Source organism: Otolemur garnettii, unplaced genomic scaffold (genome assembly GCF_000181295.1).
Source record: "Otolemur garnettii isolate 467f Iridium unplaced genomic scaffold, OtoGar3 scaffold00165, whole genome shotgun sequence".
In the NCBI taxonomy this organism is placed as follows: domain Eukaryota; kingdom Metazoa; phylum Chordata; class Mammalia; order Primates; family Galagidae; genus Otolemur; species Otolemur garnettii.
Window position 1 is genome coordinate 3,687,673 of NW_003852560.1, and position 27,164 is coordinate 3,714,836.

General features: G+C 40.4%; 1 protein-coding gene across 1 annotated transcript in view; it reads right to left on the bottom strand.

Moving 5' to 3' along the window:
- The window catches only part of RYR2 (ryanodine receptor 2), a gene marked incomplete at its 5' end in the record, with an annotated part of 583,561 nt that overhangs the window by 318,319 nt on the left and 238,078 nt on the right, over window positions 1–27,164 (bottom strand). Inside the window, 5 exons of the mRNA XM_023519246.1 lie at window positions 1,072–1,288; window positions 3,586–3,778; window positions 8,941–9,182; window positions 10,460–10,593; window positions 11,229–11,347. Coding sequence (XP_023375014.1) covers window positions 1,072–1,288; window positions 3,586–3,778; window positions 8,941–9,182; window positions 10,460–10,593; window positions 11,229–11,347 — 905 coding nt within the window. The remainder of the gene's footprint in view (window positions 1–1,071; window positions 1,289–3,585; window positions 3,779–8,940; window positions 9,183–10,459; window positions 10,594–11,228; window positions 11,348–27,164) is intronic.

The window sequence follows — 27,164 nt, forward strand, 5'->3', positions numbered from 1 at the left end:
AAAAACTATACCAAAAAATATTCTTATCATCTTAACTGACAAGGTGAATAACTTCCAGAAGGTCCCAGAGTAGGCATTTGATCCTTGGCATTTGGACTACAGTTCGTGATCTCAATCTCTATGTAAGATAAAAGTTAATTAACTTCCAGAGAATATATTCATCTAGATAGAAGAAACTAAAAGCTCTATGTTTACTCTACATAAAAATATACATTCTAAGATTAGTAAACATTCCATCCAGATGATATTACATGAACCTTGGATATTAAATCAACTTAAGATTATCACCTTAAAATTATGTGTATAATTCTGTCACCAAATTCTACCTGTTGTGACTATTATTTTTTAGAAAGTATAATATGCACTTTATAAAATACATATATTAACTATTTTTTTAAGTGATGGGATCTCCTTCTGTTACCCAGGCTAGAGTGCATTGGTGCCGTAATAGCTCACGCAGCTTTGAACTCCTGGGCTCAAGTGATCCTCCTGCCAAAGCCTCCCAAGTTGGAACTACAGACATGTGCCACTAGGCCCAGCTAATTTTTGCATTTTCATGTTTTGAGAAATGGGGTGTAGGTATGTTGCTCAGGCTAGTCTTAAACTCTTGGGCTCAAGTGATCCTTCTGCTTCAGTCTCCCGAGGAGCTGGGATTACAGGTGCTGGCCATGCCTAGCTCCGATATTAACTATTCTAGTCAAACCTAAGGACAACCTGAAAAGTTTTAAAACTTCAGGTTGTGACCTATTAGTGCATCATGAAATCAATTTCTTAGGTTGGGATGACTATTAAAAAATAGATAGACTAGGGGCGGCACCTGTGGCTCAAAGGAGTAGGGTACCGGCCCCATATGCCGGAAGTGGCGGATTCTAACCCAGCCCCAGCCAAAAAAAAAATATATAGAATAGAATAGAAAGTAAGTGGACATGGTAGGGTGAGCATTATTTTACGAGTTTTGTTTCAGTCGTGTATGTCAACTATATTACTACAAAGTGCATTCCTGTGAGTTGCAGTCCAAGCATAAAAGCCACTGATTAGCAGAACGGTCACCATTACAGTTGATCTCGATACCTGGGTGGTGTCCACAGGGATCGGCGTGAAGGCAGCTTGTGTCAGGGAAACCGTGGGGCCCAGCAGGTCCCGGGTGTAACTCCTCTCTTGCTTGTACTCTCGACTGTGTTCCACTTTCAATTTCTCTTTTGGCAGGACAGCTTCGTAACAAGGTGCGTACCCAGGTGGAGGAAGGAATTTGAACTCTCCATGACGTCCCCCAAGCAGAAAGCGCACCCTACAACGTTAAGGTTTTCTAATCAACAAAACATTTTTGTATAAAAATGATTTGTACAAAATTAACTTTATCAGAAGCCACACATTTTCACTAAATACCATCACAATGTCATCATCGCTTTAGAATCTCAGAGGCTCTGATTCTAACAGCCAATACAGGAGGGTGTCATATTGATCAAAAGAGAAACCTGATTAGATCTTCAGTCTCAGAGAAGACTTAATTAGTCGCTGGGGAAATGACTGGTGCACCTGTAGCATATTACAATGAGAGTGAAGTATGGGCCCATAATAAGTGGTCACTAAGTGTCCCAAGGTGCCCAGGTCATCAGATAAAAGAGAAGACATGATCTTAACATCTATAAGCTTACTATTATAGGGCTGAACTAGGTATGAGAAAAAAATAGTCACTATCTGGTGCCTAATTTCCTAATGAAACTCCTTCAAGGGGATTCAGATGTCACTTCCACTTGCTGAAGAAGGCAGATAATCATCTTTTTTTCCCCTTATTTCTTATTGTTTATCTATTTTAACAACAAAAAAGAACTTACTCAAATATTTTATATACCATACACATTTAATTAAAAATAATCTGAATTCCAGAGATGGACATGAACAACTTTTTTTTTTTAAACAGTTAAATGATATCAATTTCTTGGGGGCTCTTAGGTCACAAAAATAAATTCAAATTTTTCATTTTATGTCTAATTCTTTTTCTAATTTTTGTTTGACTCACCAGCCAATTAAAATAAAATAAAAAGCACATAATGTGAAGAAAAACAAATACCCTAAAACAATCCTGAGCTTGGGCAGAGCCTATAGCTCAAAAGGGTACAGCGCCAGCCCCATGTGCCAGAGGTGGCGGGTTCAAACCCAGCCCTGGCCAAAAAAAAAAAAAAAATCCAGAGATCTACAGAAACACAATTTGTATAAATCTATCAGAAAAGGTAATTTGTACGTGAATAGTTAACATTTCATGATTACTCTGTCCCTGTATCATTGTGGTGCTTCTGGAACTAGGAATTATTCCTGGGAGGAGAATTTTGACTAAAAGATAAACCAGAATAAGTGAATGACCAGTAGAAATTAAGAAGTCACCCTCATTAGGCAAAAATATACATGGTGTCCCAAAGTCGTCCCTAAAGTCACCATACACAGGGAAATGGGATATTAGCTAAGTATGCCTTTATTTACAAAGTGTTCATTACTAAATTTTACAGAGAGGTAGCGGACATATAGAAAATATTTTTTAAACATATGTATATATATTTAGATGTCGTCTATATATACTTAGATGACAGAATGGCTCCTTATTATAACAGACCAGCATTATTAAAGTTTTCTTTGTAAAACTCCAATGAATTGTAATTTTTTTTTCAGTTTTTGGCTGAGGCTGGGTTTGAACCCACCACCACTGGTGTATGGGGCCAGTGCCCTATTCCTTTGAGCCACAGGTGCCGCCCTGAATTATAATTTTTTACATATACATGTGTTTATTAGGTTTCCATTTTTGCCTTCACAAAATTAAAAAGGCTTAAAACTTCATAAAAATAACAATGTTTAAGATAAGGACTAGAAACAAAAACTTCGTAAAAAATGAATGAAAATAAATGCATTCAGAAAAGAAATCAGATTGCTGCATTGAAATATTAAGCAATAATAATAATGCAAAGAAAGTAGAATTCACATTGTCAAATAAGAGTATGTCTATTATAGAATGCTTTGACTCTGAGGTTCAGTATAGAGTCATCAGTTAACTTATTTTTTTTCCAAAGTCTCAAAAAATAAACAACTATTGTCAGGGAAAGGAAAAGAATAAAAAAAAAGAAAAGAAAATAGTGACTAATTCTCACATAAACTGGATTTAATTTTGACCAAAGTACATTACTTAAACATTAATTTTTAATTCAACCTGGTAATATGAATTATAATTTTAATTTCTGTCCTCTTCCATTAATATCAAAAAAGGAAAGATTTAAAAGACACCATCATGGCTCAGTTAACCACAGGCAGAGAATTTCCAAGTGTAACAGGCAGAGGAACACAGAAAGGAGACATCTGGATCTCATCCACAAAAAAATAAAAATTCAGTTTCTGGAGAAAGGTGGGAAACTGTATTTTTTAAAGAAGGAAAATTAATGAAAATACTTTTCTTCTCTGGGGTGAATCTCACCTCTTGCTTTAAGGGAAGGCAAAATGCCCTGTGGACAGAGCCTGGGGGCGGGGGGGGAGAAGCTGGGGGGTGGCAGTCAGGGGTCTGAGAAATGAGAAGGGAGAAAGACCAAAAACAGACATACTAACTTTATTCCTGCAGAGAAACTAACAACTGGAAAGAAGAGGCCATCAATGTTGAAATTCTCAAACATTCCTTGAACAGGTTGTCCATTAATTCGGAAGGAGATGCTTGGAGTGCTTAGATCTAAACAGCAACTGATGACGTCATCAGTTCTCAACAGGTGCTGGTTGGGTGAGCTGACAGTACGAGCAATACAACCTATTGGGGAAAAACATTTAGAAAGGTAAGGTCGTTTTCTCTCAAAGAGTCAATCTCAGAGCCAAAGTCAAAGAGTTGAATATGCGGTAATAAAACCAACACGCAGAGCTAGAATGGAGTGAGTGTCATGTTCTACATTAAAATCATTGAAAAAAAAAGTTGCTTTTGTCAGGGGCCAGGCTGCTATCTTTGTTGTGAAATAGACCTTCTGATATGAAGAAATTTCTGCATGTAGATGGATACATTTGATGCAGAAATTATCTTTGTGTGCAGTTTGGCTGGGGCTGGGTTCAAACCTGCCACCCTCAGTATATGGGGCCAGAACCTTACCCACTGAGCCACAGGCACTGCCCTGATGCAGAAATTATCTTAAGAGTAAGTAGATCATGTAAAATGATGTCAGAAGAACATCTCCAGGGAATGATTTGACTTCAAATAACTACTTTATTGCTTACTACTTATATGACCACCAGCAAATTACTTAACCTCTTTAAACATTTATTATCTTGCAAATACAACACCAAATACCATTACCTATGAGAATTGTTGTGATGATTGAATTAAATGTTGACAAGTAACTGTGGTCTCAAGCATAGCAGGTATCAGAGCTCACAGTTTCTTTCCAAAAGTTAAGTCCCCTTTGTTTTATAAATTCAAAATAAAAATATATAAGGATAAGGAAAGCAGAATGTGGTCGTTTATTCCTGAAGTTCATTGTTGATTGGCAGAAAACTATATGCCAATTGGTTTGGTTTGGTTTGACAGTTAAACTTCTTTCGCACAAGACCTTGGTTGGCTTCTTAAGTAAAGCAGGATACAGTTTGAGATGTGAAAATGGAATCTGATAAATATCATTTCTTGCCCTGGCCAGTCTGTGCTCTAAGCCCATTCCTAACTAGATAAAATTTCCTTTCCTTATTAGAACCCAGGGTATCTATTCCTTACTGCAAACTGGAAGACCAGCAAGAAAGGTGCCCCCAAACACATGCTCACAAACACACATACACCCCTCAATTGGAGCAAGGACAAAAGTAGATTCCACGATCCATGGTTTGCATTTTTATAATGTTTCTTTTTACTTCTAGCGAGGTTTTTTACCAAGAACATATCTGAGATGCCAGTAGAAGAGAATGTTTTTTTTAAAAATGTGGACACTTTTTATTTTACTAATACTCAAATCTACAAGTAATAAATTCACTGCCAAATGGCTCTTCTACAAGGCTGTGAATATAATAAAAGCAGCTTGTTAAGGAATCATATGAAGGCACTGCAGCTCACAGGAAAAGGTCTATTTTCTTGTTTGCATCACGATCTACAGGTAATAAAAATGTTATTAAACAAGTGTCTACTGTAATCTGAACATATTACTCAGTTTGAGGAATATGACACTAACGCTAATGACCACCAGTCGCCACGGTAAACTGCTCTGCAGAGTCAGAAACAGGTAAGAGAACACCAAGAGTGAACAGCCTGAGGTCCACGGCTTCGATGACACTCACAGGGCTGAATCCACTGAGTAGCATTTTCAGGTTACATTTCATTTATTTTTTTATTTATTTATTTTTGCAGTTGTTGGCTGGAGCCTGGTTTGAACCCGCCACCTCCGGTATATGGGGCTGGCAGCCTACTCCTTTGAGCCACAGGCGCCACCCTCAGGTTACATGTATGTAAACTTATGTCAAGTTCATGTAAGAACTAACCTCCTATTCTCTGTATTCACCAGAGAGGAAGACAGCAGCATCTGATTTCTGGACTCTGTATTAGAAATCTGTACCATCTTTCTGGCATTGTTCTAGAACATTCCTCCATACTTCTAAATTTAAATTCTCTAAAAGCACCAAGATTGTTCATGTTTTTGTTCTTTTTAAACACCTGGGACTTGGATGCTCCAAATTCAATTCTTCATTCAGAGAGGAAATAGAGCAACACTGTGTGAAGTTTAAACTGAAAAATTAAAGACACAGCTCAAAACTTTTGCTTATTTGCAAATCCTGCTGCTAAGGAACATTACTACTCCTTACAATGTGTTAAGTGGTAGGGAATATGATCTACCCTACCAGTCACCAGTATTGGACACTTTAAATTTTGCATCAACCATAAGAAGAAAAGGAATAGGAGAATGACCCCAAGAATATTTTCTAAATAAATTTAACCTTGGTAATTTGGTCACGCTTCAAATAATTTGTTTTTGTTTTGAGACAGAGTCTCATTATGTCGCCCTTGGTAGAGTGCCGTGGCATCACAGCTCACAGCAACCTCAAACTCTTGGGCTTGAGTGATTCTCTTGCCTCAGTCTCCCAAGTAGCAGGGACTACAGGTGCCGGGCCACAACACTCAGCTACTTTGTTGCTGTTGCTGTTGTTGTCATTGTTGTTTAGCAGGCCAGGGCCAGGTTTAAACCTGCCATCCCTGGTCAATGTGGCCAGTGCCTTAACCTCTGGGCCACAGGTGCTGAGCCCAAATAATCTGTTTCTGACTATGAATCTAAAATAAGCAAAGCATTTCACAGATCCCCAGTGGCTGAGATAATGCACCTTTCACATGCAGGCATGATGTGGCACATATTTTCTTATCCATTTAAAAAAAAATGGATAACATTTCAAGATGATTTTCTCCTGAAATTCCACAACCTACTGTCCCTTCTGTGACACATCCAGTCACTAAAATTTGTTTTGTTCTTATCGTTCTATTTAATACTTTGTTATAGAAGATACAATGCACTCAATTCTGTAACCACTAGTTACTTTTAATGGGTTGAAAGAAAAAGCTTCAAATTGAATAGAAACACAAAAAAAGGTAAAATGTGTTATGACAAAAAAACATTGTCCTATTTGAGTAACGTTTCTCCCCTAAGCTCTGTGTAATGGGAAAGTAAGTTAGTAAGTTTCATGTAATCGACTGAGTAGCCCTATTTCCCGCAGAGCAATACTAGGAGCCAGAGAAAGAATAGTCATATCCAAAGGATCATCACCCAATTGCACTGTAAAATAGATGTTTGCCCCATTTCATATTTGATGGGCCTTCAGAAGTTAGTGCTCTATGTCTGTGGTTGGTCAATAGGGAAATTTTACTGTAGAGCAGGCACTGTGATTATAACCTGAACACCACAGCATACCTGCGTACAAGGCAGTACATGCTACTGCAAGGACTCAAACCATTAATACACGCCCCAGTGGGGAAGTGAAATATCCAAAACACAGCTTCATCTCTTTTAGACAACTGAGCTACTGGCACTGAATGTGAGAAAACTTCAGTGTGACAGATACAACTATAAGGTCTGACAATTAAGTTTGTAGACTTGCCACCATGTGCTTACACTGACAGCACTGTACAGAGAATTTGGTAAGGTCTCCTAACCTTGGTGTAGCAATCAGTGTCTCTCAGTCACGTTAGTGTTTAGTGTCTACATGTGAAAGTGTCTTACTGAACAGCATTCATGATTGTTGAGTTTTTGTGTGCTGTTGAGAGAATATCAAAGCTTGAATCAGAGAAACAAACATTTGTAAATTTCTTGCTAACGTTGCCAAGACTGGAGGTGAAATCAGGGACATTATGGGGATAATGCCATGAAGAAAATGGCAGTATAAAAATGGATTAAAAGGTTTTCTATTAAATTGTGTATTAGAATCATTGAGGACTGTGAGAAGCATAGCAGACCAAGTAAACACTGATAGAGAAACAGGAAAATCATAACTGAAAAATCCTGACCAACAACTCGTGGCTCTTCCATCACAACAATGCACCAGCTCACACATCAGTGTCTGGGAGGGACTTTTTAGCCGGTAAACAAATAACTGTATTGTAACTCCCTCCCTACTCACCTGATTGGACACCAGTGACCCTTTTCTTTACCCGAAGGTAAAGGAAATGTTGAAAGGAAGACATTTGGTAACATTCAGGACATCAAGGGTGATACAATGACAACTATGGTGGCCGTTCCAGAACCAGAGTTCCAAAATGACTTTGAAAGGTGGACCAGGCACTGATGTCAGTCCATAGCTTCCCGAGGGGAGTACTTCGAAGGGGACCATAATGATATTCAGGAATGAGTTTTGTAGCACGTTTTCCTAGGAGGAGCTCATGAACTTAATTGTTAGACCTTGTTTATAAAGTACTTTTAATTTATATATTCATTACCACGAACTCTTAGATTTCATTTGATTTCATTATTAAATTGTTTCATAAGCTATCTAAGCCTAGAAAGCATTCATATTGACTATCACTTGGGATCCATATGAGGTAAAAGTTTAGGTTTTGTAACTTAAGGTTATATTCTGTACCTTTTATATGTTAAATGCTTTAGAAAATACGTCCAGGTCATAACAGGACTGGATTCTAAATGTAGTCTTACTAACACAAGCATATATCCGTAGAATTCAGATGAATTCAAATACCTAAAAAACATACATGATCAAGAACTACACTTTTTAATTGAAACAACTAAATGATATCTCTTCACGAATCAGAGAAAACCAATTTTTAATATAAAGTACTCATTTTTCATGTATACTCAATCATCAAAGCTGAGAGTTGGGAGGTGGTGAAATGAGCTACACCTCCATCTTGGAACCATTCTAAACTTCTGAAACACGGGGTCATTTGATTAAGAACTCACTTTACCACTACCGTATCCAAATTACCAATTCCTGCCATTACATTCTCTAGTAGGAAGTTAAAACTAGTCTATTTCTTCCAATTACATTCTGGGCTTTCTCTTTTAACATTGGAAGCTAAAGCTTTGCACATACCAATTAAATTAAGTAGGAAACATACAGGTATTTCACAGTCCATTCATGCCCTGGAACTCCACTGTTTCAATATACAACATTGTTCAGCAACACAGTCCCTTGGAAATACATTATAATTATAAGCATTTTCTTTTCCACCAGTGAAATTCTGCTTTTTACTCAACACTGTTACTCGCCACTCTCAATGTTAAATTTCTAAATAGTAAATGTATCCCACAGAAGCAACATGAACAGCTTTCAAAAATGTGCTCTAATGAGGGCGGCGCCTGTGGCTCAAAGGAGTAGGGCACTGGCCCCATATGCTGGAGGTGGTGGGTTCAAACCCAGCCCTGGCCAAAAACTGCAAGAAAAAAAAAAATGCACGCTAAGAATGAAAGATTTTCTTCTATGATGAAAGAAATGGATAGTACTCACCTGACCAGAGATGAAGGCCATCGAATCCGTAGGAGAAGAGGTCATCTCCAACGCCATTTCCACCCCACTCTTCGCCCCCTCCAGGGTAGGGAGAGTACCCTTCCGTGGAAGCCCAGCCTACTCTCAGGTGAGTTGCTTCGGCTGTCACAAAGGGTTCCGTGTGGTCCACCATCAACTCGTAGTACCACTTCTTATACTGCGCAGACCCCTCACTGACACCCAGAAAAATATTGGGTCTCATGCTTTAAAAAGACAGGAAGAACATATGAGAAAAACCAGCAAACTGCCCATTGTTTTCATTACATCTCACTATTTTGAACATTGGTCCTGCTTCTCCAAGATGCCACTTATGCTTCCTTAAATACTACAAAATTATTAAAACAACCTCAGAAGCACAAGGAAATCTAGTTCTCCAGCCAGCCTGTGTCATGTGGGGTATGAGGCTGAAGCAGATCATGCTGTTTCTGAAGGAACCAAGGTAACTAATCAGTTTTGTGGTTCATCTGCCTCCTTATGAACAGACACATTTTTATTAAGTTCAATTCCATTTAGCAGGAGACGTAAATATAGTAGTATACCCTACGGGATTACTAGGGATTCGTGAAGACCTCAGGAAACACAATTCATTAACTGCAGGTCTGTCCCACAAGCAACCAGGGACGAAGTCTCCCACTGATGTTGTTTAAAAAACACAACACAGAAATATACAACACACCCTCCATTTCTGTTTAAACGGGATACAGCGAGGAAAATCTCCAGACAGCTGCTAGGTAGAGGGCGACAAAATTACTATGATCACACACAGCATTATGTTGATTATAAACAGCATTTCTTATTATTTATTTATGGGTTTATTTGGGGGGGGGGTAAGAAAGGAAGTGTTGCATGGTGGTTAAAAAGTCAGTCTCTGGAGTTAGACCCAAGTTTTATTTCTAGTTCTCATTTTTTCACATCTATATAATGTGGATAATAGTAGAACCCAGGGAATTACAAACATTGGGAATAGACTATACAAGTAAAGCCACTAGAATAGTAGCTGGCCTATGGCAAGTAATAAATGCTAGGTATCTTGCAAGAGAGATCTAACTAAAGATAAGATTTTATTAGTTATTTGTGGAATTTATTGTATTTTGGACATTCTACTTTGTGATTATACATAGTGACTCTAAATAGTACTGAAGGATAGTATTTTTAGTTCTTTTCTAAGAAGGTACAGAACATAATTCTCTATCACCCCATCTCTATGTAACTGTCAGCCAGCTCCTCCGGATGTCCTAAGCCATCTGCATGTGAACGGGAACAGAATCTCCCACACAGGTGCTTATGGAAAGACCATTATTCTCCTTGGTTCATGAATCGGCATCCCTTCCGACTGGTAGAAAAGACTTGTGTTATTCACTGGGGAAATTCGTGAACGATCCTAGTAGGGAACCGGCTATCCAGCATTGTGGCTACAGGATGAGAATGTGAGTCCTTCTGCTGTGTTGCCTGTCTGGTGGCCTCGACTCTCTGAATTCACCTGCTGACGTGGTTCACAAGACGGGTCTGCAGTAGCAGATCTCTTCCTGGTAAGAGATTGTCACAGATGAGGTGCTGGTTAGAGCGCACGGCCACCCCATGGCAGACGCAGAGTGAGCACAAGACGTCCAGAACCTGAAAAGAGAAATTACTGTATTCAAATTCCTGTTCCAGAATCAACATTTTTCATAAAATAAACACATTCCCTCCAGGTACATTTCACTCAGTCATATAAACATTATATTATGTTTTCCACTGATTTGCCACTTTTATTTGCTTTCTTTTTTTTTTTTTTTTGTTTGATACAGTCTTGCTCTGTCACCCTGGGCAGAGTGCCATGGCATCATCACAGCTGACAGCTACCTCAAACTCCGGAGTTTAACAATCCTCTTATGTAGCTGAGACTACAGGCATGTACCACCATGCCCAGCTAGTTTTTCTATTATTAATAGAGATGGGGTCTCACATTTGCTCAGGCTGTTCTCAAACTCCTAAGCTCAAGCATTCTACTTGCCTCAGCCTCCTGGAGTGCTAGGATTCCAGGCGTGAGCCATCACACCCAGCCCCAACTTTTCTTCATACCATAATTGAGAGCCATTCACGCTCTCCCTTACACTACAAATAAATACTAAACAGTTTTATTGACTGTCATTAAGAGATGAAAGATACAAATGAAAAATCTGCTACACTTTTTAAAAGTCATCTGATTTTAAAAATACATTTTTCCATGATTCCAGGATTCGTTCATGAAAATAAAATGGTCTACTTGCCTTGTGGTTTCTTCCATGCTTGTCTAAAAGTGAGATAATGGATTTAATATGCCCTTCTTTAATAATATTAAGAGCTTCGGGACTTTCAACTAACACACAGTGTAGAACTTCAAGAATACCTAAAGGTAAAACAAAGAAGGGAAAAAATATAATCATCCTACAATGACCAGGGTCTTTCTTTTTCTCCATGTGTTGCTCATTCATCTCAACATGTAATTATTTTGTGCTCGATGTGGCTGTCACAAGGCACTGTGATAGGTGACAGGTGGTGTGTGGGAGAGGGGACGGATAACCCAAAGGTGGCAGAATCACAGTTCAGAGCAGAAAAGGCAAACAATCACCAGGCGTCCTCAAACTACGACCCACAGGCCACATGCAGCCCAGCAAGGACATGGATCCAGCCCGCAAGGTGTTTTTGCCGCCGCTGCCTGTCCTGTTTAGCAGACGACTCATCCTGGGGCCCGCAGTCCAGCCCTCCAACGGTCTGAGGAACAGTGAACCGGACCCCTGTTTAAAAAGTTCAGGACCCCTGGTAGTGTTTGGCTCAGGAAGCAGGTAATTCCACCTGCAGCGGATAGAAAAGAGAGCACCAGCTAGGTGGGGCTTTGGAGAACACATTCAGTGACCATTTCCAGACTTTCCATGAGGGGCAGGCGGCACATGCATGGGGAGAGTCTTGAATGCAGGGCATACCTGGTCGCCTAATGTACAGAGCAAGTAGGGGAGGGGACAGGGAAGTTAGGGTTAGTTATGAGGCTTCTTGGCACTGAAGGTATAATCCTGCAACAAGGCATCCCAATGGATGGAGACATGACATTCTCCTTGAGGCTTAAAGTAGACAATATTCCTTAGTTTGCAAAATGAGAGCAATGTACAGTGCAAAAATAAATAGTGCAAAACAACGTACAAAACCTGCTATACCAGACCCCCAGCGTCTTGCTTTCTTACTGCGGCCACAATTGTCTTGCAAAAATGAAACAAAATCAAAATCATCCCTCAACTCTATGGGTTTGAATAGAACCTAGGTCTCCCGTGATTCAGCACTGGGTGAAGGGAAGACTCTCTTCCATCTCTGTTTCAAGTGGGAGTGATGACAGTGACCAACAGATTATTCTGCAAGGAGCACAAGCTGTATCTGAAAATGGTAACACGGAAACCCTTCCGTTCAGGTCAGAGACAGGCGAAGAGGAAAGCTCCAGCCTGGGTGCTATTTAGTGGGAAATCAACTGCCCCTCATGAAGGAAACGCTGGGAATTCAGCACAAGTCAAATAGTGTGATGCGTCCGCAGCGGGATCAGTGAACGTCACGAAGAGAGACTGGTGACTTAGACCGTGAAATAGTAACAGGTGCCTGCACAGCACGGCTCTGAGCCGGGGCCTGTTCTCAACAACCTGTGGTTTGAAAATTTGCAAACCCCTCCTCCCCCCCACCCAAAAAAGAAAATTTGTAAGTCCCAGAGGGTTTCCCCCGTCCCTGGGCCCTGAAACTCCTTGTAGCTCGTTGGTTAGAACCTTCTTATTAATATCCCCAAATTACACTGAAGGCGAATGGAAATAAGGAGCTATGTCTTCTAGCTTTGGGTAATTGAATTTAAACAAAGTGACACGGTAAGTTAAACGACAGAGGAAAACAAACTAGTAAGTAGCTAAGAAAGAACAGGAAGACACACAGAACACAAAACCACAGGCCAAATATCTACAGCAGCTCAGAGAAATGTAGAACTCAGCAACTAGGTGCCCGATAGACTGCCCTCCTCCCCAAAGAGGGATTGATTGGTAGATCTGGTATTTACAGAGCTTAACGGGGAAACACCATCATAAGGGGTATCACTATTATTCTGCTGTATTGTGCGATGGTAAAACGCATGGACTCAAGCCAACGTGCAGAGGTTTGGATCCCAGCAAGTTTTTCCCAAGTTCCTTAACCTCTCTGTATGCCAACGTCCACATCTGTAAAATGGACATAATGATGGTACCTGGGGAGAAGCAATGTTGTGAGAGCAATATATATACAGATGGAGTCAACAGAATCTTATATACATATGGCATTTAGAACAAGGCCTGGATCAGAGCCATGCTATTAGTTCAAAGTTATAACAAAATAACATAAATGGCAAATGAGATAAAGATCGACAGGGAAGAATTACAGATACTCTTCTTGCTATGCAGAGACTAAACATTAGACATAAAAGGTAGAGAAATGCTGAATAGAAAAGACTGATCAGGGAAAAGTTCAGGGGAGAAATCTACGGATCAACAAGATGGAAATCAAAGTTAGTTATTCAAATAAAATAAGGTAAGTCCAAGAGAAATTAAATCAGTCTGTTAGACCTTCTTGAGAGAGACAGGAGACACAAATAAAGCAGAGGATGTTGGTGTGGATGAGGAGAGAAGGGAACACTTCTACACTGCTGGTGGGAATGCGAGATAATATGACCTTTTTGGAAAGAAGTTTGGAGAACACTCAAGGAACTAAAAGTAGACCTACTGTTCAATCCTGCAGTTCCTCTACTAGGTATATACCCAGATGATCAAAAATTATTTTACAACAAAGACATTTGCACCAGAATGTTTATTGCAGCCCAATTCATAATAGTCAAGACAAGGAAACAGCCCAAGTGCCCATTGACCCATGAATGGATTAACAAATTGTGGTATATGTACACCATGGAATACTATGCAGCCTTTAAAAAGATGGAGACTTCACATCTTTTATGTTTACCGGGATGGAGCTAGAACATACTCTTCTTAGTAAAGTATCTCAAGAATGGAAAAATAAAGTATCCAATGTACTCAATACTACCATGAAATCAACATATAATCACCTACACATTCATATGAATGGTAAAACATAACTATAGTCCAGAAAGGAGAAGGGAAGAGGAGAGGAGAGTGATGGGAGCAGCAGAGAGAGGCCAGAGGAGGGAGGGTATTTGGGGAGACTTCACCTAATGTGTATGATATAATGGTCCATTTCAAAACTATTAAGAGTGTAATTGTGATGGATGTGTTAATCAGTTCAATGTATGCATTTCACATTGTATATCAAATCCATACACCGAATCCCATAAATGCATCAATGTACACAGTTATGATTTAATTTTTTAAAAAAGGAGGACAAGTAGGCAGAAGTGCAGAAGGCTTTGCACACTCAACACAGGAGAAATGAGCCAAAAATACAGTGGAATCTTAACCAAGCGGACACAGGGTTCAAAAAATGCTGAAACAGGGCAAGAGCTCCCCTGATTGATAGGAGACCCTTCTCATGGTGTTAACATTATAAAAAAAACATGCAAATAAAATTAGCAGCAGTTAGAGACAGCAGACGACATGGTCCAGCGAGCTCCATGTTAGCAAAAGATCCAAGGAGTTTGGGTGGGTTTTTTGTTTTGTTTGGGTTTTGGTTTGTTTGTTGCTACACTGCAATGGTGAGGCTGTGTAGGAAAGAATCTGAGTTAGGGGCAAAGGCACTAATTTGTGGCTTGGCCGTGCATTTGAGAGGGTCCTGTAAAGGCACAACGCCTGCTGTTTTATCCGACTTTGGGCCTTGCTTGCTGTGGTGCCCAGCTAGAGGCAGTGGTGTCACCACAGCTCGCTGCAACCTCCACCTCCCAGACTCAAGCGATCCTCTTGCCTCAGCCTCCCAAGTATCTAGGAATACAGTCTCCTATTGCCAAGCCCAGCTAATTTTTAATTTTTTTTATAGAGATGGGGTCTTGCTCTTGCTCAGACTGTTCTCGACCTCCTGGGCTCAAGTGATCCTCCTGTCTCTGACTCCTAAAGGTGTGAGCCACTGTGCCAGGCCTATTCTACTAACTTAAACTGCCAATCAGTGCTGCATCATGCACTACCCACAAGGTAGCTTCTTTTCAGGGAAAATGAAGAAGTGCAGACAGCAGAAAGTTCTAATCTGAGCTGACTGGGAGCTTGGTCTGCTCTCCCTACCCAAGGAGGGCTGGGTCCACCTGCACCGAACACCAAGAGTTGAATAATAAACAACATACAGCATAATTCATTACCACACAGCTTTTGAAATGTTTACAGTGAATTGTGCATGTCACAGTTGGAACCATCGGCAAGGAAAGGAAGAATACTTTTATTTAAAACAGGTATAAATCTGAAGTCAAGAAATTGAGTTTCAGCATGAGATAAACTGCTAAACTAATTTTTTAACCTTTTTTGACAAATAATCAGAAAGAAAATAAAGAAAAAAAGGAGCAATGTAGTTTTTTTTTTTTTTCTATCTGTTAACTGGAGACAAAATCATGAAATAAATAAAGCTTGATAGAGTTTCCATAGCTGCCCCAAATAGAGAAAGAAAAATGAAGTTGATATTAATATTAAAATACACAGTGGCTTAAAAATAACAATCTTTGAAATAACTTAAAGGGCTTGGAAAAAATGGACTTGGATCCACACTGATGTAAATTATTGGTGATTTATTTTCACCTGTGCAGGGGGCCATTGTCCTAAGACAAGTGGCCCTGAAGTGCAGGGTTTTTTGTCTTTTATACCCTTTTTTGTGTACAAGGAATGTTACCATTGGCGGGGCACTGTCGGCAGGGTTACAGTTTGGGTTTACAGTTTAGGTATCAATGGTTACAGCTTGGGTGGCAGTGGTTATGGTAGCAATGGTTACAGTTCAGATAGCAACAGTCACAGTTAGGGTAACAATGGTTACAGTTCTGTTCCTGGAAACCCCAGGGGGAAGAAGGGAGACCTGGGAAGGGACTGAGAAGCTTGTTCTCTGCCACCCTGAGGGAGCATGGGAACAGGCTGGGTTACAACATCTTAAGAGATGTGGTCTCAAGCCAAATTGGGAAAACACAATTGCACACTTTAAAATTTTGTAGTCGTTTTGAGGTTAAAGCAGAAAATAAGCTCATTAAATCCTGAGCTCACATAAAGCTGCAAAGGAGAGAAAAAGTCGCAGAGGTTAAAATATCATACAGTTTGGCAAAAGTAGGAAAAAGGGAGAAAACAGAAAAGGAAGTCAGTGAAGACCGAGGGATATCACAGTATTACTCACACATGGAATGATGGAATATTATGCTCAGATGCGTTAGCAAAATACAGAGACCTCGGGTGTGTTTCATTGGAAGAAAAGATGAATATGAGTCAAAAGTTTCCCGGAGTCAATGAGCTGAAATAAAGCACCAAATGCGCGGTGTAATGATAACGTACTCTGCAGCCTTAATTAGGCCTCTATGGATTGCTGCCTTTAGTTTAGAGAGCCATGATTTACCGAAGACAGACAGACTAGAGGAGTTCAAGGCTAGTTAAAAGAGAGTATCAACTCAATGCAGTTCATGATACGACAATCAATGTCAGAAATTTCATTCTATACAAATACTAATTTGCATAAATTGTCATATCTCCAAAGCTAACGAAGTGTTGAATCCCACACAGAAAATCATTATTATCAAGATATCCTTATCTTGCTGTTGGTCCTCACGGTTTGGGGGGGGAGGGGCTTGTTTCATTCATTCATTCATTCATTCATCACTGAGTACATCAAATGGGGCGTTCTCTAAGTCAGGTCTCGGGTATGAGGAAAATGAAGATCAAGCCCACTCTCACCACTGCTCTCACGCAGCTGTCGGAACGTCAAGTTCAACCCTGAGTCTATTAATTCCCTTCAACCTTAACAGCATGACCTGTAGGCTGCTTGGCCTCTGATTCTACACCTGTAAAATGGAAATTATAACAGAAACAATCTTATAGAATAATTGTTGAAATCCAGGGAAGTGATGTGTGTGACATTCTCAGCACAGTGCCTTAAATTCACTTAAGATTTCCTCAGCCACACAATGGAAAACTATGCAGTCCTCATAACATTCAAAGATCTAACATCTATGCATTACCCTGCAAAATGTCAGTATCCGTAGAAATGCTGGCAAATGTACATATTTGCTCTAAAGCCTTTTAAACAAATGTTTAAAGACATCTCCATGGGAGCATTTCTTTTCTTGATGCTCCAGAAAAACAGACTTCTCAGTCCCTGAAAAAGACACTGACATAAAAGCAAAAACAATTCATTAAGAACTATTATTTTGGGCAACAAGGTAAACTGATCTGTCTAAAGCTTAATATCAATTTTAAAAGTTCACTCACAGTATGAAGACAAGCCAAGGGCATTTCTTCCAGTAACCAAAAAGGAAACAAAGGTGTACAGCATAATCCCGTTAGGATACTCGGCAAGTGTGGAAGAGGAGAGAGGAGAACAGGCATGTAGCAGATTGATGAAAGGGACTGTCCTACGTAGAGCATGACAGGCAGGACGGTTTGCAGCCCTGACATCTATCGGCATGGGTAGTGAAAGGCATGACACAACTTAAAAATGCATTTAAAAGTGGACATCCTTTTAGAAAGGTAAGTAAATTGCTTCAAACCAGAGAGTACCAGAAAGTACTACCAGACAACATCAAAACTCTGTGATGTTGTGAAGACCAGTATTTTAAATCACCCACTTACTAAACCTGCATTGTGCCATGTGGCTTACGAGAGCAGATGAGAGAGGGACGCAGAGCAGGAAGGCCGTGAGAGGGGCCAGCTGGGTTAGGAAGCCTCTAGAAATCACTTGACTCTGAAATTCTATGAATCTATATCAATCAAGCTTGCCTATTTATACTAAAGTGTTGTAATATTCCCTCATCACATTAGAACCCGTGGATCATGACGCCTTTGGGGGTCAAACAGCCCTTTCGCCTTTCACAGGGGTCTCCTAAGACCATCAGAAAGAAAACACTTATTTCCGATGGTCTTAGGAACCAAGACACCACTTCTCATGTGTGGAGGTTACTGTAATAAAAGGTCGTGGCATTAGGAAGGTTGAGAACCACTGCATGAGAAGAAAATGAGAGCACGTTCAATCCTTGGTCTTCCCACGATCCCACCTGAGAGGCACTATCTACCATGAAGGGAAAGAGCATGCAACTTAGAGCACCACGGCTGCAGTTCAACTCCTGCCCTGGCAGCTCACAGGCCTCATGTGGCCTTGCCATAGCAACTGGGCTGTGCCTTAGCTCCTCTCAGTGAAATGGCAATACTAATAATATTCATCTCTGCTGTAGTGCGGCTACGGTTTGTTTGTCCATAGCAAATCTTATGTTGAAATTTGATCCCCAGTGTTGGAGGCGGGGCCCAGTGAGAGGTGTCTGGGTCATGAGGGCAGATCCCTTATGGATAGATTAAGGTCCTCCCTGGGGTAAGAGTTCTCACTCTATTAGTTCCTGAGAGCTGGTTGTTAACAGAAGCCTGGCACCTCCCCTCTCACCATGGAATCTCTGCACGACCAGCTCTGCTTTGCCTTCTGCCCTGAGTGGAGGAGCCTGAGGTCCTCAGAAGGTGCAAATGCCCAATTTTAAACTTTTCCAGGCATTAGAATCATGAGCCAAACACCTTTTTTCTTTAAAACACACAGCTGCAGGTTTTCCTTTGTAGCTACACAAAATGCACTAACACAACCTCACAAAGTTGTCGCGAAGATTAAATGGTGAATGTATTTCGAAAGCCTAGAACACTGACCAACACAAAGGCCTGCATAAGTGTTTGCCCTTAATCATACTTTTTCATCTAAAATTCTCCATACCACACCCTAGCACTGTTAACATGGGAAAACCCTGGTGTGAATAAAATCAAAATAATTTTATAGCTATCAACCACTAACAAGAGAAAAATGTGCTGGGTTCACATGGTGGTATTTTATTTATTAATTTGATGAAGACACATGTAGTGTCACTCAGAACTGAGGCAGGCAGCCTTACCATCCCCCTCTACAGGTGAAAAGTCTGAGGCACAGAGGGGCTAAGTGACTTGTTCAAGGTCATGTAACTCTAAAAGATGGAGCAGGAACTAGAACTTAGCCAACCCAGCTCTAGAATCCATTCCTGTAACCCATACATTCTGCTTTTCCTTAACAAAGGAAAGAAGAAGATACAGGAGAGGGATTAAAAAATGAGCAACTATTTTTTATGGGTCAGTATGGGCAGCAATGAAGCCTGTTCTTAAGGATGAAATAGTAGGAAACACTTTTAGAGGACCAGGAACTTGGGATAGGCTCAACTGCCCACAATTAGGACATCATATCCTATGGGGCTGACACTGCCCTGAAACCTAACATTGACCATCTCTCTCCAGACCTGCTGAGCTAATGTTTATGCAGACTACGTTTGCTGCATGGCACTGACCCTGAAGGGAGTGTCTGGACTATGGTGCATCCTGCCTAAAGATGAAAGATTTGGATGGGTGGGGATGGGATTCCTTCTTTTGACTACCGTATTTAAACAAATATGCTCCCATTCCAAAAGTACACGTAGTGAAAGGACGGTCAAGAGATGGGTTGGCTTGAGAAGAGTGGACTGAGTTATTCATAATGCAGAGAAGCATCTAGAAATTCAGTCCCAGACAGAGGCCTTAAGTCAAGATGACGTAACGCAGATGGGTCAAGGACACGCTTGACTAAAGGCAAGTGACACAGTGCAATCACTTGACCAAAGAGGATGCTAAAAATACTTAATGACCACAATGGCATGATCAAAACCCAGTCAAACCAGACACCAGCAATAAACAGGCATCTCTCAGTAGCAGAGCTTAAGACCCAGAGTTTCCACAGTCTGTCTGTGACAATGAAACATAAACTCAGGACCCAGAGGAGGCTGGAAACAGGCCAGGGGGAAGCAGAAATCACTGCTTGTGACTCGGTTTTCTAACACGCAGTTTTTCTCAAATGAGCCCTTACTGGATTCTGTGTGTGTGTTTTGGAGACAAGATTTCCTCTTTTATTCCTTAGGGTAACCTGGATTTGTGGACCACCCCCCTAGAGGGCTATGTACAGGGAGAAATAAAATCAGCGAAAAGTGGGGAATAAGCCCAGGTGGCTGGTATCCTACTTCCACCAAACCCTGGGGAGAGTCACCAGCGGCGCCTGAATCACTGCTGTCCCTGAAAGCTGATAGCTATGATGTCTGCATCACTCACAGTGGGTCCCAAACAATATCCTGGGAGCTCTGCTCTAATTCAACTGCACACACCTCAGTAGACGTCAAGGAAAAGGAGTTCCTGGCACATGTGATTCTGGGACTGATTATTCCACAGCTTACAACTTTTTCACCTTTGGAAAATGATGATCTTATATGCTGCAAGGAATAGCTGTGACAACCTTGGAAGCTTTAAATTATCCTATTTCCAAAAACGAAACGTTGTATTGCTATAGCATTTGGAGTGCCCTCAAAGGCTCCTCACTTGACTCAAACCCACAGGGGACTAGACTCACTGGCATTTACTAAAGAGTGGGGAAGAACTGGCAGGAATCCCCATGAAAGACCACTTTCATCACTGCAAAACTGTGCAGGGAATAGACTATACAAAAAATAAGATTCAGTAATTAAAATCTTTCCTCCCACCCTCAAAAAAAAAAAAATAAAGCAAAATCCAGGTCTATCTAGCTTCAGTAGTGAATTCTAGTATATGTGCTGCCGAAGCGAGCACTTCAGTAGTGAATTCTGCTTAACACGTAAGGAATTAATAATGTTAATTCACTGTAAACTTACTCAAAGAATATGAGGTGAGGGAAAATTCCAACTTATTTTTTTGAGGCTACTATTATCCTGATGCTAAAATCAGGCAAAGATATTATAAAGAAAATAAACTAAAATAAAGAAAGGAAAGAAAAATGCAGATCATGTTCTCTTACCGAAAAAGATGCAGAAATCTGTGGCAAATACTAGCAAAGTGAAAACAGCAACATATAAAAAGGATATCTCATAATCAGGTGGATTTCATCTTAGAAATGCAAGATCAATTTAATCTTTAAAAACAAATGTAGTTTGTGATATTATGGAATAAGGGAGGAAAACAATAGGATACGTGAGGAAAAGGCATTTGACAACATTTACCATCTATTTATTAAAAAGCTCCAAGAAAATTGAGAGTAGAAGAGAACTTCCTCAATGTGATTGTCTATGAAAAGTCTACAGCCAAATATCATACTTAATGTTGAAATATAGAATATATTTTCTCTTAGATTAAGAAAAAGGCAAATAGATTGGGCACAGTGGCACTAGGGGAGGTGAAGGCAGGTGAACTGTTTACTCAAGCTCAGGAGTTTGAGACCAGCCTGAGTAAGAGCGAGACCCTGTCTCTAAAAATAGCCAGATGTTGTGGCAAGCACCTGTGGTCCCAGCTACTTGGGAGGCTGAGGCAAGAGAACTGCTTGAGTCTGAGAGTTTGAGCTTGCTGTGAGCTATGATGCCTTAACACTCTACCGAATGTAACAAAGTGAGACTGCCTCAAAAATAAATAAATAAAAAGTAGTATTAGAACTAACATGTTAATTTAGCAAGGTCACAGGATACAAGAGCAATATATAAAGATTAATTGCATTTTTATCTGCTAGGAATGAATACTTGGAAAGTAAAATTTAAAAAACAATACCATTGAAAATAACATAAAACATGAACTATTTGTGAATGTTTCACTGTGTAAAAATCAGTGCACTAAAGCCACAAAATGTTGCTGAGAGATGAAAATAAGGCCTAAATTAATTAAGATATATACAAAAAAAAAAAAAAAAAGACCCCCAAATGACTGCAGTCTCCTGACTAGCTCACTGCATTTTGTCAGTTATCTCTTGTCCCCAAACAGGATTTTTAGCACTGAGCAGACCCTAAAGAAAATAATAGCCTTGGGCGGCACTGTGGCTCAAAGGAGTGGGGCGCTGGCCCCATGTGCCGGAGGTGGCAGGTTCAAACCCATTCCCAGCCAAAAACTGCAAAAAAAACCCAAAAGCCTTCAGAAATACACCAGCTTAATCAGCCATACTTACTCATACCAATCTTTTGTCCTTTCAATCACCTTTGTCCCAGAAGACAAAGTGGCTAGTCACATTCGAAGCTGGGGCAGGATATAGTTTATCTTTCATTTCCCCAAGGAATTTGGAGTAGGTCATTCTTATAAACTGATCGGAAACTACCATAGTGACAGGCCTCACCAGCATTCTCACCACACAACGTAAGTATCTGAGGTGTGCTGATTAGCCTTACTTAATCCTTCTGCATTATATATAATTATAATATTATATATTATATTCTGCATCATAATAGCACATGTACCCCACACATATACACAATTTTACCTATAATATGTGATAAACTTTTCTGAAACAAAATTCTATATTCAGTTTTTTTAGCCTCAAGGTGGTTTTTATTTTTCTTTTCATTAAATCATAGCTGTGTACATTAATGCAGTCATGGGGTACAATATGCTGGTTTTATATACAATTTGAAATGTTTTCATCAAACTGGTTAACATAGCCTTCATGGCATTTTCTTAGTTATTGCCTTAAGACATTTATATTCTACATCTAGTAAATTTCACATGTACCCTTGTAAGATGCACCGTAGGTGTGGTCCCACCAACTGCCCTCCCTCCACCCATCCTCCCCCCTCCCCTCCCCTCCCTCTCCCCTTTCACCTTCTTCTTGGGCTATAATTGGGTTATAGCTTTCATATGAAAGCTATAAATTGGTTTCATAGTAGGGCTGAGTACATTGGATACTTTTTCTTCCATTCTTAAGATACTTTGCTAAGAAGAATATGTTCCAGTTCCATCCATGTAAACATGTAAGAGGTAAAGTCTCCATCTTTCTTTAAGGCTGTATAATATTCCATGGTGTACATATACCACAATTTATTGATCCCTTCATAGGTTGATGGGCACTTGGGCCTCTTCCATGACTTAGCAATTACGAACTAGGCTGCAATAAACATTCTGGTACAAATATCTTTGTTATAATGTGATTTTTGGTCTTCTGGATATATACCTAGTAGAGGAATTGTAGGATCAAATGGCAGGCCTTTTTAGATCTCTAAGTGTTCTCCAAACATCTTTCCAAAAGGAATGTATTAGTTTACATTTGTATTAGCAAGAAAAGAACAAGTGATCGCATCCCAGGGTGGGCAAGGGACTTGAAGAGAAACTTCTCTGAAGAAGTGGATGTGGAGAAAAGGGAACACTTCTATTTATTTATTTTTAGACAGAGTCTTACTCTGCCACTCTGGGTAGGCGTCACAGCTCACAGCAACCTCCAACTCTCGAGCTCAAGCAAGCCTCTTGCCTCAGCCTCCCAAGTAGCTGGCACTACAAGAACCCACCACAATGCCCAGCTAATCTATTGTAGTAGAGATAGAGGTTTTGCTCTTGCTGACGCTTGTCTCTCATTCCTGAGATCAGGTCATCCACCCATGTCTGCCTCCTAGGGCTAGGATTACAGGCATGAGCCACTGGGCCTGGCCTCAATCTAGCTTTTATAATAATACAACTATTAAAAGTTTCAAGAGAAACTTACTAGGCTTACGTATGTTAAACCATATAGGAAACACTGTCAATTATAAAATGGTATTTAATTTTCTTTAGGTCGTATTTGCATAAATCTATTATAAATATTTCTTCCCAAACTATACGAAATTCCTAAAATTCTAATTTGCCTTGTTATATATTATCAGTAATAATTATGTATGCTAAATTATTGTGTGCCACAGAAATAACCAAATCTCTTCTGCAACTTTAACCAGAGACTTTTCTAAGACTTTTATCATCCACAGACAAGTATTTTACTTTAATTCTTCTCAAACAACAGTTTATAATTAGCTGCGTCCTAGATGTGCTTCTCTAAGAAAATGTCATGGGGAGAACTAAAATATTTTCTATTACTTTTTATTGAAAACATTGTGATTCTTTTGCTTCGTTTTCTAGAGGCATGACAAGCATTGAGTAAAGTCTTGTTGGGTTTCACTGCAGGCAAGGACCTGGGTTGGGGGTGGACAGGGAGATGAGCTGGGGGGACAGTTAAGACTCACCAACTTAACACATCAAGTCCAGAAGCCTGAGGAGAGGCGTGCAGGGACTCGCACCTCCCCTGGCAGACTGAGACAATGCAGTGACTCTCTAACTTCTTAGAAACCTTTTACTGATCTCTAACACAAAGTGCAAATGAAAAATGCAAAGGTGCCCACATTCCAAAACAGAACTAGAAGAATCTCAAGCTCCCAGGAAGACTGGGTAAAGAGGAACCGGTTGGGTAATGGGAACTTAGGGTAGTGAGTTGTCAACAATTGCAGATAACTTATTTAGAAAAGTGAAGGCAAGTTTTCTCCCTGCAGGGCAAACGAGGCAGCCTCCCTAATCTAACTGCGCCATCAGCCAGCCTGCAGGCCCATTCTGGGGGCAGGACTGGTCTTAGTGACTTTGATCTCTTGGGGGAGGGGGAGCTTTGTGCTCCTTTTATCTCTGATGGTCTTGATGAGCCCCCAGGGATGGTGCATCTGCACACCCAGCAGAGACCCATCTACCTCCCACAAAGACAGAATTTTACTTGATAGCTCCACAATTTAAAGCTACTGAATCCCACTAGGTGCAACCCTTATCCACTGCCAAAACCTTACTACTAAAACTGCAAACATCCTTCCTTTAGGCCTAGGGACTATAGGAGAACCTGGAACATGGGAGAACATGAGGGATGGAATTCCACTATTTCAGACTCTCCACATCAAGGATGGCATACAGCAGCTTTAAGCAAATACTAAGAGACACTGCCTTTCTAGGCCGTGTGGTCCAAACATCCATCCCAACCATAACGAATTTCCTACTTTCCATATTCTTAGACCTGCTCTCAGTTGCAGGGTTTATGTGAATAGATACAGGTGTATAACAAAAAATTATCAGCTTAGGATAAATTACTAGAGAGACTAAACTACTGTGATATAACAGGTCTCTAAATCACTTACCTTAAATGGTTAACAAGCTTATGATTTATATATAAAATTGCTATAAGTCTGCAACTAAACCCACGAATATAATAAACATTTACAGATTAATTTTATAGCCTAGACATTTAGATTTGTACTCCTCTGTTGCCTAGGTTTTGAGTTTGTTTTGTTTTGTTGAGATGGAGTCTCACTTTCTTACCCAGGTTAGAGTGCCATGACATCAGTCTAGCTCACAGCAACCTCTAACTCCCGGCTCAAGAGATCTTCCTGCCTCAGCCTCCTGAGCAGCTAGAACTACAAAAGTCTACCACAACGCCAGGCTAATTTTTCTATTTTTAGTAGAGATGAGGTCTCGCTCTTGCTCTGGCTGGTCTCTAACCCTAAGCAGACGGGATCCTCCCACTCTGCCAGACAGTGCTGGGATTACAAGCATTGTTGTGAGTCCCTATCGTCCCCCCCACCCCGTTCCCCCACCTCACAGGCAACCTCCTGCCCTCTCCTGTCCCCTCGCCTCTCCCAGTCACATTCCCATGCTCTCCAGAATTCAGAGAGGCACAGAAAGTCCCGAGTTTCACAAAACCCCCAAGTTCTCAGTAGGCGAACAATGGTGGAAGACTCACCCAAGCTTGCTCAACAGATGAACAATGGTGGAAAACTCACTGAGGCTTGATTAATTACTGTTGTATAACCATAACCATTGTGATTTAAGATGTATCCATTGATCAATTATTGTTAATCATAACCATTGTGATATGAGACATACCCATTGACAACCAAGCTGTAACCCCGCCAATGGCAATGCACCTCATCCTATACCCCCCCACTCCCGCTCGCTTAATCTACACAGAGGAAAAAAAGGTATAAAAGGCAAAAAACCTTGCACTTCAGGGCCACTTGTCTCAGAATGCCAGCCCCTGCGCAGGCGAGAATAAATCACCATTTAATTGCATCTGAGTGGGTCCAAGTTTATTTTTCCAGATTACTTAGGTTATTTCAGCATGAGCACCCAGCTGGCTGTCTATATGATTAGAAAGCATTGATGATTGCCTTTTCACCTCTAGTTCCTCTGGTCTAGTACATTTAATTGGCTGTAAGCCCTTTTGGCTCTTAAGTCCTCTTGCCTATAGGGGTCCCACTGACGGCCTGGATGGACCCGAGGAGGCAGCCCTGCCACTCCAGCAACAATGGGACAAAGTAAAGTTCAGCCATCGATGGCAGATCCTGGCCAAAAGAGAAGCATTGTAAACTAAAATAAAATCTTGACAAACCCCATCCAGCTGACTGAGTGGACACCCTGTTGGCCAAGGGGACACCAGAAATACACTAAAGCTGAGTTGCTGGCCGTGGGAGGGGAGGTCAGGCAGGCCTCCTCACGCCCCCTTTCTTCTCAGAGGACTCATCTGCAACTTACTCAGACCCAAGGCTGTTCAACAAACCTGCAGCTCCTCAATTTATATAATAATCATTCGAGTGCCTTGGGTGGCTCCTTGCTGATAACAGACTCCTTAATTTAAAACATTCCAACCCCTTAGACAAAGCTTCATTTGCTAAACCAATTACAAATCAAATAATCTTTAAAACCTACTTATAACCTGTAATCCCTGCTCCCAGATGTGCCCCGTTTGGGGGCCTAACCAATGTGCCTCTTCCTTGTGTTGATTTATGATTTTACATGTAATTCCTGTCTCCCTGAAATGCATAAAAGCAAACTAAAGCTCCACAACAGCAAATCCACTTGCTCAAGGCTTCCTGGGCAAGGCTCCAGGTCCTCAGACTCAGCTGAGAATCAACTTCTTTAAATTAAAAATAAATAAATAAAATCTAAAAAGATCTCTTAGTGATTGATTCTAATGTGCCTTACTATAATTTTTGCTGCTGCTTCCACGATAAATAACTGATTCTTCCCCCCACTTTTTCTTATTTCCCAGCTTTGGGGCCTCAGATTATTGCTCACAGTGATATTTGTAAATGTAAATAGAATTGAGGAATTTAAGAGTATATCAAAGAGGGTCCAGGGAAATGAGATCAAAAGAAAGCCCCAGGAATAGACTGCTTAGAAATTTTAGAGTTTACCTATAAAAAGAGAAAACAGAAAAATAAAAATGATCCTTCAAACAATACATCATCACATCAATACAATCACACAAATTTTAATTTTTTTTTTTTTTTT